General features: G+C 43.6%; 1 protein-coding gene across 1 annotated transcript; it reads right to left on the bottom strand.

The window, feature by feature from the left end:
- Window positions 1-17185: 17185 nt before the first annotated feature.
- CDK5R2 (cyclin dependent kinase 5 regulatory subunit 2) lies at window positions 17186-21129 on the bottom strand. Its single transcript, XM_070729078.1, has one exon. The coding sequence runs from the start codon at window positions 20901-20903 to the stop codon at window positions 19971-19973; it is 933 nt and encodes a 310-aa protein (XP_070585179.1). The 5' UTR covers window positions 20904-21129; the 3' UTR covers window positions 17186-19970.
- Between the last annotated feature and the right edge of the window lie 473 nt (window positions 21130-21602).

Below are 21602 nucleotides of genomic sequence, written 5' to 3'. Positions count from 1 at the left end.
TTCATTCCTAATTATTTCACTTTTGAATTTCCTTCTGGCTTTGTTAATGATAGGAAAGGGCTTCTTTCTTTTCCTCAAGGAAAGGCTCGGGGGAGGCTTTGTTAAGGGGCAGAACTAGTTTTTTGAGGTTCAATAATGTAAGCTGGGGCACCTGTCCTTGGTTCCAGAGGTGGGTTGCTCCTGGTTTGACCCAGTTCAGAATTTTTTTATTTTTTTATTTTTTTATTTTTTATTTTTTTATTTTTTTATTTTTTTTATTTGTTTGTTTGTTTGTTTGTTTGTTTGTTTACTTACTTACTTACTTACTTACTTACTTACTTACTTACTTACTTACTTACTTACTTACTTACTTACTTACTTACTTACTTACTTACTTATTTATTTATTGGATTTGTATGCCGCCCCTTTCCGCAGACTCGGGGCAGCTAACAACAGTGATAAAAAACAGCATGTAACAATCCAATACTAAAACAACTAAAAAACCCTTATTTATAAAACCAAACATACATACAAACATACCATGTGTAAATTGTAAAGGCCTAGGGGGAAAGAATATCTCAGTTCCCCCATGCCTGATGGCAGAGGTGGGTTTTAAGAAGCTTACGAATTTGCAATGTTTTTGAATATTAGTAGCTGAGGTTGGTAGTTGTGTTGTCCATTTGAGCTCTGAGCTTGGCAATTTGTTTACAAATGTTTTGTCCCCATTTGAAGAGACCTCTTCAGTGTGCTTGTCTGTGGGGAGCAGAGGCCTTTACATACCTTGCTTAATCCTGGTTTGATTTCGGGTTGTGCAACAGCTATTTCCCAAGACTTGAAATACCTGATCAGAAAAGGCCTTTGACATGTCTGCCTTTTTCTGATGTTAAGCTGAAGAGCATTCCGGTTAGTTGGTTAGAGCTATGGAATTTATGTGTGTGTGTTGTGTTTGTGTATTTGTTTCTTTATTTGTAATTTAAATTTATATCTCACCCAACTCCCGAGGGACTCTGGGCAGCTTACAACAATAAAAAACAATTTAAAACCCATGTATATAAAAATCACACACCACATATTTAATGTCTATTCTGGTGAAACCATAAAACTTGAGAAAGTTTTCTTACAGGTGTGCAGAAGGGGTTAAAGGGAACAGGTGGAGAGGGAGGGAAAAGAAGGAGGCTGAGAAATTAAAGAGGAAAACAGCTCTTTCCCCTTGCATTTTATAGACTTCAAATCAATACACTTATTCCAAAGGCTTCTTCTTCTAAATGCTCAAGTTCAAACATGCAAATGCACGCAATATTTCATCCCACGTCTAAATAAATCAGCACACAATTCAAAATGCACAAAAACAAACCAACAAACCCTGGACTGCATTTGCATCACTTCAATCGCAGAGTTAAAGCAGTTGGTAAACACAACTAACAAAGGCTTTCCCAAACATTATATTGAAAGATAAAGCCACTGTGGTATAAATCGGTGTGCAAGGGGGAAAAAAGAGAGAGAGAGAGAGAGAGAGAGAGAGAGAGAGAGAGAGAGAGAGAGAGAGAGAGAGAAAGCCACCGGTTTCTACTAGATCTGGGGATAAAATCATTTCAATTAGCAGCAGTGCTGATTAAAGCGACTTCCTCCCCATCTGCTATTCTCTCCCAGCCAGGTGCTAGTTTTCCTTCTAAATATGTAGCTTCTGCAGGGGGAGAAAATGGTTGGGGGTGGGTGGGTGGAATTCTCCCTCCTGCTTCACTCTGCACTGATCAGAATAAATCTTTCCCCCATTTCCTACAACTGCTTTAGCACTGGAATATTATCAATCGTCTCTGGTTTAGGTCTTCCTAGCAGAAGTTCAACAAAGCTCACCATTCAAATATATACTGGAGTGAGGGTGAGAGTAATAAAATGAACCACCTTTCCTCTTGCCTGAGGTCCCAGAATATAGGAGTGTCAGTCTTGTAAGTCAATGGATGGCTTTGCATATTGTGCCAAGGTCATGAGTTGCTTAATAATCGTGACTTAAATAAAGCCCAATTGGCTGAATCTAACACGTTAAAATTGTACCGTGGGAGTTACAAGCCAGAATGGTGTGGATGAGTGAGGAGCATTTTTCAAATATATATATATATAAATTTATATTATAAATTTATAATGTAAATATATATTTATTTAATATATAATCATATAATTATATATAATTATTATATTATTATATATTATTATTATTATTATTATTATTATTTGTTGTTGTTGTTATTGTTGTGGTTAGCTCTGGCCCAGCTCCTGCCCCAAGGAATGTGCAGGTGGATGTGGGGGAAACATCCACATGCCGCAGGCCAGATTTGCTCCCGATGGAATCTGCTGACGGAGCCTCCTCTGACCAAGGAAGCGTGAGTGACAGGGAAGAGGGGAGTTTGGCAGACAGTCCAGGAGGAGATCAATCATCTGTATCATCCTTGGATTCTGAACAAGAATTAATGACACATCCATGCATGCATAGAGTGATGCATAGGAGACAACAACTGAAGGACTATTACAAGAGAAAATGAGGCCACCTGTGTTTGGGTGGGGCTGCTGTAATTAGTGCTACAGATAAAAGTGTAACCTGGTGTTTAGCCTCATGGCAGTTTATCTGATTCATTGTTTCATCAAGATCGTGGTTTTTGTGCTGTTCAAGATTGTGTGTGGACTCTCTGGACTTCAGAATTGGACTCAATTTCCCAGTTATTGGGTGAGCAATTGGATTGCATTTAACCTGTGCCTTGTGTGTACCAGAAAATCCATTTGACATTTAAAAAGGAAGCTGTTTCTATTTTTCTGTTTATAAAAACTTTGGGGTTTTCCTTTTATCGTGTGGTGTGTGTCTTCCTGGACTAATTACCCTGTAATTACGGGCGGTTGAAACACGCTGGCAGAATTATTATTATTATTATTATTATTATTATTATTATTATTATTATTATTATATTTGTATGCCACCCTTCTCCCAAAACTTGGGGCGGCTCACAGAATAAATATAGAAACAAAGCATACAAGACAAATCTAATACAGTATATTACTCCAGACAATCCAATCACACCATGGGGGGAAAGATCTAATTGCTCCAGGCCTGGCGACATAGGTGAGTCTTAAGGCTCTTGCAGAAGGCGAGGAGGAGGGGGGGCAGTACGAATCTCAAAGAGAATCTCAAAAGGGAACACTCAAAGAACACATCCTAGATCTGAATGAATGAAATATTCTCACTGAATACTTTGTTCTGTACAAAGTTGAATGTGCTGACAACAAAATGAAATTGATTGTCAATCAGTGTTGCTTCCTAAGTGGACAGTTTGATTTCACAGAAGTTTGATTTACTTGGAGTTATATCCTGTTGTTTAAGTGTTCCCTTTATTTTTTTGAGCAGTGAATGTATGTATGTATGTAGGTTGTCGAGAAGGTGGTAGCGCTCCAGCTCCAACGGTCCTTGGAAGAAGCTGATTATCTAGGTCCCCGACAGTCAGGCTTCAGGCCCGGTTACAGCACGGAAACCGCTTTGGTCGCGTTGATGGATGATCTCTGGCGGGCCCGGGACAGGGGTTTATCCTCTGTCCTGGTGCTCCTCGATCTCTCAGCGGCTTTCGATACCATCGACCATGGTATCCTTCTGCGCCGGTTGGAGGGGTTGGGGGTGGGAGGCACTGTTCTTCAGTGGTTCTCATCCTACCTCTCTGGCCGGTCGCAGTCGGTGTTAGTGGGGGGTCAGAGGTCGGCTCCGAGGTCTCTCCCTTGTGGAGTGCCTCAGGGGTCGGTCCTCTCCCCCTTGCTATTTAACATCTACATGAAACCGCTGGGAGAGATCATCCAAGGACATGGGGTGAGGTATCATCAATATGCCGATGATACCCAGCTTTACATCTCCACCCCATGCCCAGTCAACGAAGCGGTGGAAGTGATGTGCCGGTGCCTGGAGGCTGTTGGGGCCTGGATGGGTGTCAACAGACTCAAACTCAACCCGGATAAGACGGAGTGGCTGTGGGTTCTGCCTCCCAAGGACAATCCCATCTGTCCGTCCATCACCCTGGGGGGGGAATTATTGACCCCCTCAGAGAGGGTCCGCAACTTGGGCGTCCTCCTCGATCCACAGCTCACATTAGAAAACCATCTCTCAGCTGTGGCGAGGGGGGCGTTTGCCCAGGTTCGCCTGGTGCACCAGTTGCGGCCCTATCTGGACAGGGACTCATTGCTCACAGTCACTCATGCCCTCATCACCTCGAGGTTCGACTACTGTAATGCTCTCTACATGGGGCTACCTTTGAAAAGTGTTCGGAAACTTCAGATCGTGCAGAATGCAGCTGCGAGAGCAGTCATGGGCTTACCTAGGTACGCCCATGTTTCACCAACACTCCGCAGTCTGCATTGGCTGCCGATCAATTTCCGGTCACAATTCAAAGTGTTGGTTATGACCTTTAAAGCCCTTCATGGCATCGGACCAGAATATCTCCGAGACCGCCTCCTGCCGCACGAATCCCAGCGACCGATTAGGTCCCACAGAGTGGGCCTTCTCCGGGTCCCGTCAACCAAACAATGCCGGTTGGCGGGTCCCAGGGGAAGAGCCTTCTCTGTGGCGGCACCGGATCTCTGGAACCAGCTCCCCCCAGAGATTAGAACTGCCCCTACTCTTCCTGCCTTCCGAAAACTCCTCAAAACCCACCTTTGTCGTCAGGCATGGGGAAACTAAACATCTCCCCTGGGCACGTCAATTTATGTATGGTATGCTTGTGTGTGTGTCTGTTATCATATGGGGTTTCTTTTCTTAAATCGTTAAATTTTAATTAATTGGATTGTTGTGACTGTTTTTACATGTTGTGAGCCGCCCCGAGTCTTCGGAGAGGGGCGGCATACAAGTCCAACAAATAAATAAATAAATAAATAAATGTATAATTATTTTAAAATATAATGATCAGAAACGGGAGCAGCATTTAAAAAAAATATTGTCCTGGAGTTTACACATCATTCAAAGCCACAATGTCACTTATTCAGTTTTCCCCCCTTAAGAGTGTATGGTCACAACCCACCTACTGCATTGCCATAGAATCCATAATTTGTGACTTGGCATGACGTGTGTGTGTGTGAATTTTGGCTTATCCCATAAAATCATAGCTCCGAACAGCATGTGAAACTAGCCGGTAGTTTTCTGTTCCCGAGGCTTCCTGAAATTCTTGTTTGTTTGTTGTATACGGGAGAAGCAGTGGGATAAGTGTCCTTCTACTTTGGCAGTACAAGAAAGAGCTTCCCCAGGGATGGGGGAAGTCATTATGCAGCCTTCTCCCGCCCTCCACCATCCTTTGATGCCTGTGTTCATGAAGTTGAACTGTCAAGAAGGAAAGCTTCAGTCTGCAGCTCCCTAATCAGGCCCTGAAGGGGGGAAACAAGCGACGTCTCTAGGCCCTGTCCCAGACTGTCCCTGGGGGTGGAGGAGGAGGTGGAGCAGCCTCCACTAGGCACTTCCTCTCCTGGGTCAGCTACAGTCAGATAAATACACAGCCGGCACAAATGCCAGATTAGCCCCTAATGCAAAGCCATGCCCTGAACAGCTGGGCAGACTGCAGCTCCAGAGTCTCAGCTTTTTCATTTGCAGTGGGGGGAAGGGAGGTATTTCATTAACGAGGGGGGGGGGTTAGGAATTGGGGCAGCCTTTTGCTCATTCTTTTATACCGCCACATCTGTTCTGCCTGGATGGCTTACTGGCTGATTGATTCCCCCCCCCCCCCCCCCAATTGCTTCCTTGGAAAAAAGAAAGCCTCACATTCAGGGCCGGCAACTGATCTTCCCTAATGCCTTAATTTATTTGAAAATTGCTTTTTAAAATTCTCGTTTTCTTGCTTTTGTTAATCAAAGGGGGGGGGGGCAAAGGGAAAGAAAATACATTTATTTATTTTATTTTTTTATTTATTAAATTTGTATGCCGCCCCTCTCCGTAGACTCAGGGCGGCTCACAACAGTAATAGAAAAAACAACGTACAATACAAATCTAATAATTAAAATTAAAAACCCATAATTTAAAAAACATGCACCCAACATACCATACATAAACAATATAGGCCTGGGGAAGTTATCTCAGTTCCCCCATGCCTTACGGCAGAGGTGGGTTTTAAAGAGTTTACGACAGGCAAGGATGGTGGGGGCAGTTCTGATCTCAGGGGGGAGCTGGTTCCAGAGGGTCGGGGCCGCCACAGAGAAGGCTCTTCCCCTGGGACCCACCAAACGACATTGTTGAGTCGGTGGGACCCAGAGAAGGCCAACTCTGTGGGACCTAATCGGTCGCTGGGATTTGTGCGGCAGAAGGCAGTCCCGGAGATATTCTGGTCCGATACCATGAAGGGCTTTATAGGTCATAACAAAAGTTATTGAATAAAGAAAAAGTGATGAAATCCATCTCCTCCCACAAATGACTGTATGACTCTAACTTTGTTGCTCGCATCCTTACGATTTATATTGACTGGTTCCTAATATGATTGTATTGCTTATTTGTGCCCTATGACCAGTGAAGGGCTACCAAAACTTTTACTACCACACTGTGGGTATGTCTTATGCAGGACGCCCTGCATTTTCTTTAACATCTTTCAGTGCAAATTGGGTGCTCTGGGGTGGAGCTCCATTTTCTCTACCCCATTGTGTCCCCTGCCCACCCCAACCCTCGGTTCAGGCAGTAGCCCAACCCTGCTTATGACCAGGGGTGAGCTACTGCCCGGAGGGGGAGAAACGCAGTGGGGCATTAAAAATTGAGCTCCACACCAGAGCACCCAATTTGCACTGAGAGATGTTGAAAGAAAATGCATAAGCTACGCCCACAGTGTAGTAGTAAAAATTTTGGTAGCCCTTCACTGCCTATGACTATCATTAAGTCTTGTATCTTATGCTCTTGATGAACATATATTTTTCTTTCATGTACACTGAGAGCATATGCATCAAAGACAAATTCCTTGTGTGTCCAATCACACTTGGCCAATAAAGAATTCTATTCTATTCTGATGAAAGCAGTGACAGCCCAAGAATGTCATTCTTTGTGTATCCAGGCCCTGTATGTATTCTAAAAAATAACTTCATTTCTTATAACAAATTATTATTATTATTATTATTATTATTATTATTATTATTATTAATTGGATTTGTATGCTGCCCCTCTCCGCAGACTCGGGGCGGCTAACAACAATGATAAAAAACAACATGTAACAATCCAATTTAATAAAACAACTAAAAACCCTTATTATAAAAACCAAACATACACACAAACATACATAACTTGTAATGGCCTAGGGGAAGGAATATCCTAACTCCCCCATGCCTGGCAACAAAGGTGGGTCTTGAGTAATTTGCGAAGGACAAGGAGGGTGGGGGCCGTTCTAATCTCTGGGGGGAGTTGATTCCAGAGGGCCAGGGCCGCCACAGAGAAGGCTCTTCCCCTGGGGCCCGCCAAACGACATTGTTTGGTCGACGGGACCCGGAGAAGGCCAACTTCCTTAAGTCAAGCTTACCTTTTGGTGATTGCATGGACGTGTCCATATCGTTGTTTCAAGAGTAATACAAAAATGATTGGCTGCTGTATTCTTTCCTTGACATTTTTATTGGTGACTAAATATATAGCTCTGGGATTTTTAATTTTTTTTTTTTTGTAATCTCTCATTTAGGAACCAGCCATGTTCAACCTTGCTTAACTTTTGAGGGGAAAATGTAAATAACACTTCAGTTCATTCCTTTGCTGTGAAACTGCACAATAATTTTATTTTATTTATTTTATTTTATTAAATTTATATGTCGCCCACTCCCTGAGGATATATAAATAATTGGATAAACAGGACACGCTGTATTGAAGATATGCGCAGGTGTCCTACCATTTCAATACATCATTGTACAGTGGAACCCCGACATAAGAGCTGCTCTACTTAAGAGCAACTCGAGATAAGAGCTGGGAGGGGAGAGATATTTTTGTTCTACTTACAAGCCCAAATTCGAGATACAAGCGCCAAGGAGCTGTCTCCTGAAGCCAAACGCTAACTTCCGCGTTCGGCTTCAGGAGACAGCTGCGAAGCGGCGCGCATGTTTTAAAAGGTTGCAGCCGGCCTGGGGGGCTTGGGGGGGTGCTTGCAGCTTTCTTTCTTGCTCTTTTTCTTTCTCTCTTTTACCTTCCCTTCCTCTATTTCTTCTTTTCTTTCTCCTTCCCACCTTCTTCCCTCCCTCCCTCCCTTCACTCATTCCTCTCTTACTCTCCCCTTTCATAAGTTTCCTTGCTTCCTTCCTCTGTTCCTGTCCCTTCCCCCTTTCTTTCTTTCTTTCTTTCTTTCTTGCTCTTTTTCTTTCTCTCTTTTACCTTCCCTTCCTCTATTTCTTCTTTTCTTTCTCCTTCCCACCTTCTTCCCTCCCTCCCTCCCTCCCTTCACTCATTCCTCTCTTACTCTCCCCTTTCATAAGTTTCCTTGCTTCCTTCCTCTGTTCCTGTCCCTTCCCTCTTTCCTTCCTTCCTTCCCACCCTCCGTCCATTCATTCACCCATTCCTCTCTTGATCGCTTAAAGCCGGTCCCTGGTGCAAAAAGGGTTGGGGACCTCTGTCCTACAGGATTGGGTGGCAGGGAAGTTGAACATATGTAAATTTAAAAGTTTAAGAAAGTTTACAAGTTAAGTGAAAGAAACTTCATTATTCATTTATATGTACATGTACATTTCTTCATTAAAAACATGTCTTTCTGCATAATTTAGACTAACTTTGTGAGTTTTTTGAGGGCTGGAACCAATTAAAATTATTTACATTAATTCCTATGGGGAAAAGTCGTTCGAGATAAGAGCTGCTCGACTTAAGAGCCCAGGTCCGGAACGAATTAAACTCGTATCTCGAGGTACCACTGTATTGGATGGATAAGTCTGCAGATGCAACAAATTTTAAGTTTTTATCAAATCCAGATAACATATTGGAGGCACTAACTCTACAATGGTTAGAGTGCAGGAATGCAGGCTACTTCAGCTAACTGCTTGCTGTAGTTCAGCGGTTCAAATCTCATCACCAGCTCAAGATTGACTCAGCCTTCCATCCTTCCAATGTGGGTAAAATGAGGACCCGGATTGTGGGGGCAATAGGCTGGCTCTGTTAAAAAGTGCTATTGCTAAATGTTGTAAGCCACCCTGAGTCTAAGGAGAAGGGCAGCATAAAAAAAATTGAATAAATAAAAATAAAAAAATCTATCCAAGGCTAGGAATTACATTAGATTGTTTGGTTTAGATTTAGCTGATTATACGACCTTACCTTGTGCAGGTTGCAAATCATGGTTTAGGGTTTAGCTCATCACCATTGAGACTTGCTTGTGCAAGGTTTGGTTTAATATGATGTGTGACATTTGATACCTCTGTGATGGTGGGATGGTTCTTGAAGAAACAACAGGACTTTTTTCCCCACCAGGCTTCCAACTTCTTAACCTGCTTCACAGCAAGAAATAATTGTTTTCCTCCAAACTTCTTGCCTTGTGTTTATATGTGTGGGAGGAAGGAACCAAAGCAGAATTATTTTCCAGCTGGGAAGATTCTGTGACAATATTACAAGCAATTGTGTTCTCTTTGCTGATGATGTTAAGCTATTTAATACCTCCGATAATATTTCTACCCTTCAGAAGGACCTTGACCATGTAGCTGAATGGTCTAACAACTGGCAACTGCAAATCTCATCCAACAAATGCTCTGTCCTACAAATTGGTAAAAAGAATCCGAATACTAAATACACACTTGGACAAACTGAACTTGCAGAAGACCCTCACTCAGTCAAAGATCTTAGAGTACTCATTTCCAATGACCTAAGTGCCAGAGTCCACTGCTAATAACATTGCCAAAAAAGCACTAAGAGTCACAAATTTAATTCTACACAGCTTCTTCTCTAAAAGTACCGATCTACTAACTAGAGCACACAAACATTTGTCAGACCCTGTTGTGGTTAGCTCTGGCCCAGCTCCTGCCCCAAGGAATGTGGAGGTGGATGTGGGGGAGACATCCACATGCCGCAGACCTGTTTTGCTCCCAGTAGAATCTGCTGACGAAGTCTCCTCTGACCAAGGAAGCGCGAGAGACAGGGAAGAGGGGAGTTTGGCAGAAAGCCCAGGAGGAGATCAGTCATCTGTATCATCCCTGGATTCTGAACAAGAATTAATGATACATCCATGCATGCGTAGAGTGACGCATAGGAGACAACAACTGAAGGATAATTACAAGAGAAAATGAGGCCAAATGTGGTTGGGTGGGGCTGCTGTAATTAGTGCTACAGATAAAAGTTCAGCCTGGTGTTTTAGCCTCATGGCAGTTTATCTGATTCATTGTTTTGTCAAGATCATGGTTTTTGCTGTTCAGGATTGTGTGTGGACTCTCTGGACTTTAGAATTACTCAATTTCCCAGTTATTGGGTGAGCAATTGGACTGCATTTAACCTGTGCCTTGTGTGTACCAGAAAATCCCTTTGACATTTAAAAAGGGAGTTGTTTCTGTTTTTCTGTTTATAAAAACTTTTGGGTTTTCCTTTTATCGTGTGGTGTATGTCTTCCTGGACTAATTACCCTGTAATTATGGGCGGTTGAGACAAGCTGGCAGAACAGACCCATTCTTGAATACAGCTCACCTGTATGGAATCCACACTGCATAACAGACATTAATACAATCGAAGGAGTCCAGAAATACTTCACAAGAAGAGTCCTCCACTCCTTCTCATGCAACAAATTACCTTACTCCTCCAGACTTCAATTACTATGTTTAGAAAATTTACAGCTACGCCGCCTCCGAACTGATTTAACTGTTGTTCATAAAATCATACATCACAATGTACTCCCTGTTAGCGACTACTTCACCTTTAACAACAACAACACAAGAGCATGCAATAGATACAAACTAAATGTAAATCGCTCCAAACTAGACTGCAGAAAATACGATTTCAGCAATAGAGTGGTCAATGCCTGGAATTCACTACCGGACTCTGTTGTTTCTTTCCCCAATCCCAAAATCTTCAACCTTACATTATCTACAATCGACCTTTCCCCTTTTCTAAGAGGTCTGTAAGGGGCGTGCATAAGTTCACCTTTGTGCCTACCTTTCCTGTCCAAATGTCTTTTTTAATCTTTTCTATCTCTACTTTATACTTATATTATGTGAAACATACTACAATACAATACTATATTCGTATGACAAACAAACAAACAAATAAATAAATGATGATGAATGGGATCAGAGCTGGGAAATCTAGGTATTACTTGTCCTAAACAAAATAATACTTATCCCTGGGGGGTTAGTGGTGAATGATAATGGTGTACTAACAGCACTCAATATCTAAGCTACCGTAAATCAAATTATGGGAAGCTTTGGCCCTACCAGATTGGTTGCTCCCACATTGTTGATAATCTGTCAAGTCTCTTGATTCAGACAAAGGCCTGGAGATATTTTTTTAAACATTTTCAAGTTATTTTTGATGAGTGTTAACAGACAGAACCTTTTATTCTCCTGTAAAAAAAATGTGGCTGACATCGGAAACATTAAATCTATGATTACAATAAAATTTAAAAGGACTCAAAACTCCTTGGAACTCAAAAGGATTTCCCTTCTATTTCCTTCTTCAGAATTTGCTCCATGAATAGCTAATCTCTGTGTAGTTAATTTCTTATCTGCATTTAATTGAAGCTGAAAAGAGTTTTGTAAGTCTAGACATATGATCTTAGTAGCCCAGTGGCCATAAACATGTTCTAAAGTGTAAACACCATAACTTGACCTTAGAGCATTTGGCTCGATCATCTTTCTATTTGTGCTAAGAATTGAGTTGCTGGATTTTACTTGGTGATGGCAACTTCAGGACCACTAAAACAAATTACGACTTCTTTCCCTCCAGTTCAGATCCTCATGCCTCCTTTTGGATCTATTTACTTTTTCCTTAGTAGCCATCTCTGGTCTGATGTTCTCTGCTGCAGGTAATAGCTAAAGATAAATATGAGCACAAAGAGAGTTTTTGAGATATTGATTATATGCCATCGAAATGATACTGGCTCCTGGGGAACCAGATAGATTTTCTCCATTACAATCTGTCCCTAACCTGTTCTTTCAAGATTATCAAATAGCACTCCCATTGCAACTGTAATGGAGCCTACCCCTCTTATGCTGGTCATCCTCTTCTTTTTCCTTCCATCTTTCCTAGTATTAGAGCCTTTTCCAGAGAGGGGAGTCTTCACATAATGTGTCCAAAGTAAGATAATTTGAGCCTGGTCATTTGTATCTTGAGTGAGAATTCTGGGTTGGTTGCTTTGTTGTTTGCTTGGTATGTATGTATGTATGTATGTATGTATGTATGTATGTATGTATGTATGTATGCATGCATGCATGCATGCATGAATCTATCTATCTATCTATCTATCTATCTATCTATCTATCTATCTATCTATCTATCCTATCTATCTATCTATCTACCTACCTACCTACCTAACCACCCACCCATCCATCATCCATCCATCCATCCATCCATCCACCTACCTACCTAACCACCCACCCACCCACCCACCCACCCATCATCCATCCATCCATCCATCCATCCATCCATCCATCCATCCATCCATCCATCTATCTATCTATCTGTCTGTCTGTCTATCTATCCGTCTATCCATCCATCCATCCGTCCCTCTTTCTATCTTTCTTTTTCTTTCTTTCTTTCTTTCTTCTTCCTATCTGTCTGTCTGTCTGTCTGTCTGTCTGTCTGTCTGTCTGTCTGTCTGTCTATCTATCTATCTATCTATCTATCTATCCATCCATCCTGCATGCATGAATCTATCTATCTATCTATCTATCTATCTATCTATCTATCTATCTATCTATCTATCTATCTATCTATCTATCTATCTATCGCTGTCCAAAGCATTCTCAGCAGTCTCTTCCAACACCAACAGAGGTGTGGTGGATGCATTTACTTCATTACCCACCAGTACATAATGCTAGAGTTGGAATCTGCATTCTGAGAGATGGACTACATCTCTGAATATTCCTCACCAAGAGCCAGGCTGGTTGATCGTTGCATCATGATCAGCAACATCAGTGTGGCCACAATAGTTCCCGACTTCTGACATAAAACAATAGATTGGATTTATGCAGTATATTAAGCTGTTGGGTGTTTGTCTTAAGATTTGTGTGATTCTAGCAACTTTGGATTCTACATGGTTTAGTGCAGGACTTCCAGCAGACGTGGTTGGTAAATCCACAGTAACTGAATTTAAACATGCCTGGGACAAACATATATCCATCCTAAGGTAAAATACAGGAAATAGTATAAGGGTGGATGAGATGGACCATGAGGTCTTTTTCTGCCGTCAGTCTTCTATATTTCTATGTTTTTATGTTTAAACTCCTGGCCCATGGGCCACTTACGTCACATGCTGGCCACACCCATGCTGTTTAGCGAAGGGGGGGGGGAAGTCCCAGTACATCACATGATGCCATTAGTTTGACATTGCTGGCTTAGTGTGTTGTATATAATAAGTTATGGCTTATTTGACAATTTATGATTTACGTCAATATGGCTTGACGCGATGCATTAAACACTCACCTGCAATTCAGGTCTCAAATACACAAGGCCTGAACTGCAGATTAGTGTTAACACATCTTGCCAAGCCATATTGACATAATGTACTTAATTAAGAGTTTTCTGTAACTGCCCCATCATTTCTAGCATATCCCTCAGCAACTCCCAACTTGCAATAAAGTAAAAATAAATAATAGTAAAGAAAACATAAAAAATAACCAAAAAGTCTTCTTGACTTCCCCCAAACCATAAGTGGGTTCCTCCCGGATTGGATCGGTTCTATAGAACCAGTAGTAACTTGGCTGTTTGAGTTGCTGGAACTGGCAGCGACCTAGGCCTGCAACAGCCCTGAGCTGGTTCTCTCCGTGGCGCCATCTTGTTTTTTCCTTCTGTGTATGCGCAAAAGCTGATCTTTTTAGTACTGCACACATATGCAGAGGGTCCATTTCCAGGAAGTGATGTGCGCATGCAAAATGTTCACGTCCATTATGGTGTGAACCGGTGAGGAAGGTAAGTAGAATCCAACCCTGCCCCAAATGCAATACATCCCCATTTTTCCAGAAAGAAACTTGCAAGCATTTCTCAGCTCCAGCTTCAGAGACCCCCAAGGCTAGTGGGAAAAGCCATATTATTGTTTTTCAGAAAGCCAGGAGGGCAGGGGACTAGGAGTGTCAAGGGGAGGGTCCTCTACCAAGAAAGCATGCTGCCTTGGCCCTGCTAGGTGGCAACACTTAAGGGAAGGGACCTGAAATGTACCCACCCTAATCAAAATAGAAATATATAAAATGCACCTGGAACACAAAAGTTCTGGGAATAGATGCAAACATGAAGAAAGATAAGCTTTTATAGAACAAATGCTTTATTAGATTTCAGATTCCAGTGATTGAGAGCACACAACATTTATAAAATTCTCCATGTTTTACGTCAGGGACGCAACTGGTGCCCGATATTGTTTATTGACACATTCATGAGTTTATGAAGTCATGCTCAGTCAGCATGGTCCAGCAGTAGAAAATGCAATGCTCAAGGCAGTTTTGGTCCAGGTCCATGATCACCCAAAGCACATTGCTTCCACCAAAATTTTGCCACCACTACCTGATACGTTCTGTTGAAGTAGCAAAGCTGATCTCCCATTTCCCACCCTGTCCAACTTTACATGCAGACATTACTGGGTTGCTTTGCTTAGAAAAGCAGTCTAGATCAGTGTTTCCCAACCTTGGCAACTTGAAGATATTTGGACTTCAACTCCCAGAATTCCCCAGCCAGCGAATGCTGGCTGGGGAATTCTGGGAGTTGAAGTCCAGATATCTTCAAGTTGCCAAGGTTGGGAAACACTGGTCTAGATGATACAAAAAATTTGCTAGTTTGGATACCTCAGTGGAATGAGAACTGAATAAAAAACCAAAAAGGAAAACAATTTCCAATTTATCTTATAGTTTGGCAACAGCCTGGAATGCTTCCGACTGCTCCATTCTTAAGTCCTTCTACCTCCTGGTCATTTGACTGAGAATAGTTACTACTGTATTATGGGGTTGGAAAGAATTCCAAAAGCCACATCTGCAAGTTTTCTCTATAGTGTTTTACAAGCAACACCATACATAGCTATAGTTTCTCATTCTGAAAAAGTTCCTTAGTCCTTAAATTATGTACTTGTCAACCACATACCTCTGTCAAATTATCTTAATTGCAAACCATGCACCTGGAAACCACACATCTGAGTGAATTCTATTGCTCAAAGCAGCCAATACTTAGATAAACCAGTGGTTCAGATCAGTAAAGTATCATTTTGGGTATTAATGGTAAACACCCTACTTATGGTGTTGAGGCTGAAGTAAGAGGGAAACATGAAGCTGTAAGACAAAGCATCAGTCAGAATCAAAGGACAAAGTAGGGGGTATGATCAATGATCACATCCAGAATCAGAATTGAGAATAACCCCAAAATGCAAATGATACTTTGAAGGAGCTTTGATTTTGCTGTTACAGCAGTACAGTGTTCCTGGGTTCCCATGGTAAGACCCTGCTAAGCAGTCTCACCAATTTCCTTGCAGCTTGACTCTCCAAAATGTTGAATGGCAAAAAGGTACTGTACTTGGTGGTGGATCAATTTCCCATTGATGATAAATCCCACAATTACCTCCTCCTGGCTCCTTAGCTAACCCCTCATAGTATCTCAGTGCTATAACAAGCCGACTTTGGCATACCCATATTGGCCAGCTGGAAGGCCTAGTGGTCAGCCTTCTTGAGGGCTTTCAATAGTGATGACGGGCATTACAGCAGACTCACCGGTAGTTGGATCTCCGATTCAGGTTAAGAATAAAAAGATGAAATGCTAGTAGCATAGATGTGCCCAAGACCTCAGGGAAACCATTTGGGATAGAACACCTTCTCCATTACCAAGAAAGCTAGATAGTGAAACCAAGACTCAAAGGTACTTCCCTGAGAAGGCTGCCTATATGTAACTCACTGGTTCACCATAAAAGACAACGACTTTCCCTTGAACCGAATTAATCAGTTCTGGGCCTCTAGAACCATAGGCAGAAACTAAGTTTAAAGGAAAAACCCACTGAAATAAACAGTTGATTCCACAAATGACCATCTTCTCTGAAAGAATTGTCTGGAAGGAACCCCCTGTGAGCTCTACATTCTGTATAATGTGTAGCTTCTATTTTGCTCTCATCTTCAGATACAGTTGCCACTTCTCTTTAAAAACTGTTGCCTGCTGAAAAGTCATTTTCATTCAACACATAGTAGGGGGGGGAAATTCATCAAATCAGCCAAATAAATAAATAAACAGAGCTGTACAGTCATTTAGACACGTCCTAAATGTAGCACACACACAGAGCTACCTTGAAAAATCGCTCCAATTACATCAGCCCTCAGACATATTTGATTTTCAGGGAGGGCCTTGCTATGACTTGCAAGTTCAGTCAGAGAGCATATGCGGTTCTCTGCAGCTACATCTGCCTTGTGGAGTGACCTCTTCTCCAGCCTCAAGAATGATATAACCACTGCATCTTTTAGAACGCAGGTTAGCATTCTTCAGGTGCTTTTTCTTTGTAATTGTTGCAATGGATTTTTAAAAATAAAATGTAGTTACATTATTATAAATCACAGTGGGGTTTTAAAAATGAAGTATATATAAATACTGTACTTAAATGCTACAAAGAGAGAGAGATACTCACAGCATTTCAGTGCAATGAGCTAGCACTTGACCAAAAAAGCAGGCAAAAAGATTTGAAAATGGGTTGAGACGAAAAGCAGACTGCAATCATGACAACCTTAAACAGTCCCGTTTGGGAGAAAGCAGCCCTGAATATATTGCTAGTCTTGAGGCAAAGAACAGCATCCATTGAAATTTGGGTTCAAATAACTTCAACAATATTCAAATTAAAAACAGAATAACTACATGTTAACAGAAGTAGGAACAAATATTAGTATCAGCATAGGTTTCTAGAATACCAGATGTAAATGGTGAATTGTTTTGTAACTTTGGTCTGGACCAGCTCTCCTATCCTAGCTCAAGTGTGATTTTTTTTTAAAAAAATGCATCAGTTGTAATTAAAACATAAGTACCCAAATAGGCAGGCTAACTTCAGAATAGTTACTACTAATAGCAGCTCATCTGCACTATAATTAAGAACACACTTCTGAAACAAAAGTCCTCTTTTCAGTTCATCATTTTTTCAAGTTTATTATTTGAATTATTTGCCAAAATGTCAAAGCCTAAACTTTCGATAATGTAATCCTTCAGAGAGGTATGCAAAGAAGAAGAAATAGCATAACTTTCTTACAATCATAGCAGGCATCCTGCTGTCTTCCATTGTTGTTTAACCACATGCAGAGCCAGGGTTCTGGCATCAAAACCCTTTTCTTCAAATCAAAATTATGGAAACAATGTGATGAGGGAAGGTAGAATCTTTTGAATTGAGGGCTTGGTTTCTCTGCTGATCTTTTAAAAGTCAGAATCAGCAACAAAATCATTTTATGTCAGGCTCAAAAATCAGTCTATAAATTGCTAAACCATTTTGACTGTTGGTTAAAAACTTGTAGCAACTAATCCTATCAGCTAAGTTTTAACAACTAATCCTATCAGCTAACTGATCACTATGGTCTTCTCTATCGCAGCAAGAATCCATAAGGGGTCTTAACTAGATGGACAGAGATCTTCAATGCTGTTGTGAAAACAAGAATTCCACTTAAAATTCCTGCTGCTGTATTTTTGCCTGTTTGATAAGTGAAATGTTGCAGTAGAATTTTTCATAAAAAACAAAAATATCTGAAAATTGTCAACAGTTCCAGTTAATCAAAGTCTAATTTTTTTAAAGGGGTTAAAACGATAACTTAATAAATCTGCTATATCACTTTATGAAGTGAAAATGGGAAAAGAGAAACATCTGTGGCAGGGGCAATAAAGAGACCAAAGAAGCAAAGTAACCCAAGCCTGCCACCCTAAAATAATATTAAAGAACAATAAGGCACAGCAGAGACACCTGCCCATCAGCATTCTTCAGAGGGTGAGCAGTTAAGGATGCCAAACTGAAAGCATACATCTCATCTGGAAGGAGAGGACAAGAAACTATCAATGTGTTCTTAATAAATGTATTATTTTTGCTAGGTCCCCTCTGAAAGGGGGCCAGGATACCAGTAGGGAAAAAATTCTGGATTACTTTTCATTTCAGAAATTAGAAAACAATTCAAAATAGGTTCCACTTTGATGGCCTCTTTAACTGACCTCAGTTACAGAGGATTACATGCCAAACAATAGAGCAGGTGGGCAAGGAATTTGTGACTTTATCAGCAATTACATTTGCAGACCTTTTAGTAGTTAAATCAGATTTTTAAAAATCGGATTTCTTTCTTTCTTTTTTACTGAGATTTATTAATGCCAGATCTTAACACACAGAGCACGTCCTTGCCTAAAAGAGCTCTGGAATAAGATGGACTGCAATTCAATATCAAATCCCATTAGCAAGTCTGGGATCTCCTGCCAACACAGCCATTTAGGAAATCATCAGCCAGCTACTAATGCTTCCTCCATCCTCAGCACGAATTGCTATTGCTCGCATCCCTTCCCACTGGCTCTCCTAGATCCAATGCATTTCGTATTCTCTCCTAGTACAGCTGAATCTCGCAATGACCGAACAGTTTTGAAGTTCTGTTTTTTGGACTCGTTACTTTTTATCTCTTTTAAATATACAATATAAAACAATATGTTATTGTACATTTGAGCAACATTGGCACAAACATCCCATAAGTCAGACATTGTTCTGTTACATTCAAATACCATGAAATGGCTTGATTTCCCCCCCCCCCCTCCAGCTTCAAGAGTGTGCAAATGTCTACATAGGTCTAAGAGGCTAGCACCATGGACAGCTCCCAGCCTATGCTTTAGATGGGAGGCAGTTGGGGAGCGGGGTGGGATGGAGAGAGCAGGTCAAGTGGAGGAGCATTCGAAGGATAGCAGCAGAGTTTCCCCCAGCACTTATTTTTCAGTGTTGGGAGTGGATACACACCTCCCCCACTCTCCCCTGTGCCAAGATGAAAAAGAAAGGAAAATTACAAAAGGCAAGTGACTTGCAGTAACAACAACGGTCTTTTGTGACCATCATCCTTTTTTTTTGTTGTTTTTTTGTTTTGGAACCACTATGGCAGAGCTCCGACAGCAGGAAGGATAAATAACATGCAGGGATTTCTTTAACTGGGGTGGGTGGAGGGGAATAAATACCCCGGCTGTACTGTGATTCACAGTAGCAGCAGGGAGACCCAAACCATCAGACGGACAGGTTGGGTTTTCTCAAACAAGGGCATGGCCGCTGTTTTCTCCCACACTAAGTCAGAACCTTTGCCGATAGATAATGCCTTAGCCTGGTCCATCAATATGTCTGTAGAGATTCTCCCATTTGGAAGAAAGAGAGAAAGGGCACCCTCCCCCAATGCGTCTATATAAGGCCCTAAATGCATCCAACGTTGTCCACGGGGCATAGCAAAGGTTGATTCCACTCACGGGTGAAAGATACAATAAGCCACCATCCCAATCTTACCTATCCTCAAATCATCGAGTTGCCGCAGTTGTGAAAAGGGCTTGATGTAATTCTGGGTGTGGGTCTCTCTCCCTCCCCATCCCCCAAAATGGAGTGTTGAAAGAGTGGCTGTAGCCAACCTCCTCCATCCCCCCATACACAGACCAAAGGCTTGTGGGGTGGGTGGGTGCAGAATGGGAAGCGGTTTCATGATGCTACCTGTACAAAAGAGGATGACTAAGGGCTATGCCCGTTCTCCCCAACCGGCAGCTGCCCAATCCTCACCCCTGGTTTTATTCCTCCAGGAGAAGTCCTAGTTGAATGAAGCCTTTGGGTGAGAAGGGGAACGAAGAGGTGAGCTCTATCTAGAAGGTTGGGGGTGGTGGCGGCGGTGGTGCTGCGGAGGACCCCCCCCCTCTGAATTTCCTAACGGTCCAAGCTTATAGTCCAATGTTTGTTGCCGCCAGAGGAGGAGTCCTTTGCGGACACCCCCTCGCCTTCGTTCTTGAGGTCCTGGAAGACCTGCGTGAAGAAATGCGGGTCCGAGTTGATCTGCAGCATCTTGGCGCTGAGGCCCTGGATGATGGCGAGGCAGCGGTCCCAAAAGCGCTCCTTGTCGCCCTCCACCAGAAAGGGCTTGAGCGGGTAGGAGATCTCGTTGCCCATGTAGGAGTAGGCCAGGTAGAGGCAAGTGAGGAAGGCGGCTTGAAGCTCGGCCTGGCTGCCGATCTGGTCGCCTTGCAGCGCCTCGCGGCACAGCAGGTAGACAAAGACCAGGTTGGCCGGGGTGATGAAGCCTTGGTCCTGCCAGCCCTGGAGCAGCAGGGAGCGGTCCACGCCGCGGAACCAGCCGATGAGCTCGCCGGGGCTGAGGTCCTTGAGCCGGTAGCAGCGGCGGCACACGAAGTCCCCGAGGCAGCGCAGGAGCTCGCCCGTCGAAGCCTGCACGATCACCCGCCGCGGGGAGCCCGAACGGTTGCCGGGCAGCGGCGGGGGAGGCGGGGGCGGCTTGCCGTGGTCGGGAGCCGAGGCCGGGACGGTGGGCACCGGGACGGCCAAGGGGCCCTGCTTGGCACCGTCCGGCTGGGACTTGCGGACGTTGTCGCGGTTGCGCTGTTGCACCAGAGGGTCCGAGGCGGCGCCGGTGCCCGGCTTGGGCGTCACCTTCTTGGCGTTCTTCTTCTTTTTAGCCGAGGCGGCCACCAGGCGCTTCCAAGTGAGGGCAGAAATCAAAACGCCCGGCCGTTTCAAGCGGCTCTCGCCTTTGCCGTGAGCCCGGCCCGGAGCCGCTTTCTCGCCCAGCACCCCGTGGCTGCCCTTTCCAGAGCCGCTGGGCGATAAGGAGAGCACGGTGCCCATCCTGGCGGCGGCGGCGGCGGCGGCGGCTTGACGGGAAGGTCCTTATCACAGCTTCTTCCCAGGCGCGCCCCGCACACCGGCCATGGGCTGAGGCGGGACGAGGCAAAGGCCGCGCCTGCGCTTTGAGGCTGAAGCTTTTGAGGGAGGGGGGAAGAAAAACAACCCCGGTGGGGCGAACCGCAGCGAAAGTCGGCTCAACCGGCGCTCGGGAGGCAACGTTCTCCGAACCTCGCCGCAGCTCCGAGCGAAAAGCCGCCCGTGGCCCCGCCCCCGCCTCTTGTATTGGATAGCCAATCCCGAGCCAAGCCTCGGCTTCTTTTTTTTATCCCCGGGAGCCAATGGCCGCGAGGCGTGGCATTCTCTCCTCCTCCTCCTCCCCCTCCCCTCACGCCCAAACCCCCGCTCGCTTCCTTTTCTCCACGGGGACGCCCCTCTTTCCGGGGGAGGGGTGCGGGGGGGGGGGCTTCCAAATTAAAAATAGAAAAAAGGGAAGCTCGGCCTTTGCAAGGCCTCTCTCCGCCACCCCGCGCACACACGTTCCTTCGCCGGGCTTAATTTCCATTCATTGGCTCTGAAGGGCGCGACCTGGCTGCAAGGCTAGACGGAGGCCGCTCTCCAGCAATGGATGTCCTGCGTCCCCCCGCCATTGAGTGTAACCTGGGGGAGGCTGGCACATCCGGGTGGTTAAATAATCTTCAT

The sequence above is a fragment of the Erythrolamprus reginae genome, chromosome 1 (genome assembly GCF_031021105.1).
Source record: "Erythrolamprus reginae isolate rEryReg1 chromosome 1, rEryReg1.hap1, whole genome shotgun sequence".
Classification (NCBI taxonomy): domain Eukaryota; kingdom Metazoa; phylum Chordata; class Lepidosauria; order Squamata; family Dipsadidae; genus Erythrolamprus; species Erythrolamprus reginae.
Note: the sequence above shows the minus strand (reverse complement) of the source record. Positions and strands in the feature narration are given on the sequence as shown.

Coding starts and splice junctions, on each gene's coding strand:
- CDK5R2 (XM_070729078.1), bottom strand. CDS start 20,903: ATGGGCACCGTGCTCTCCTTATCGCCCAGCGGCTCTGGAAAGGGCAGC.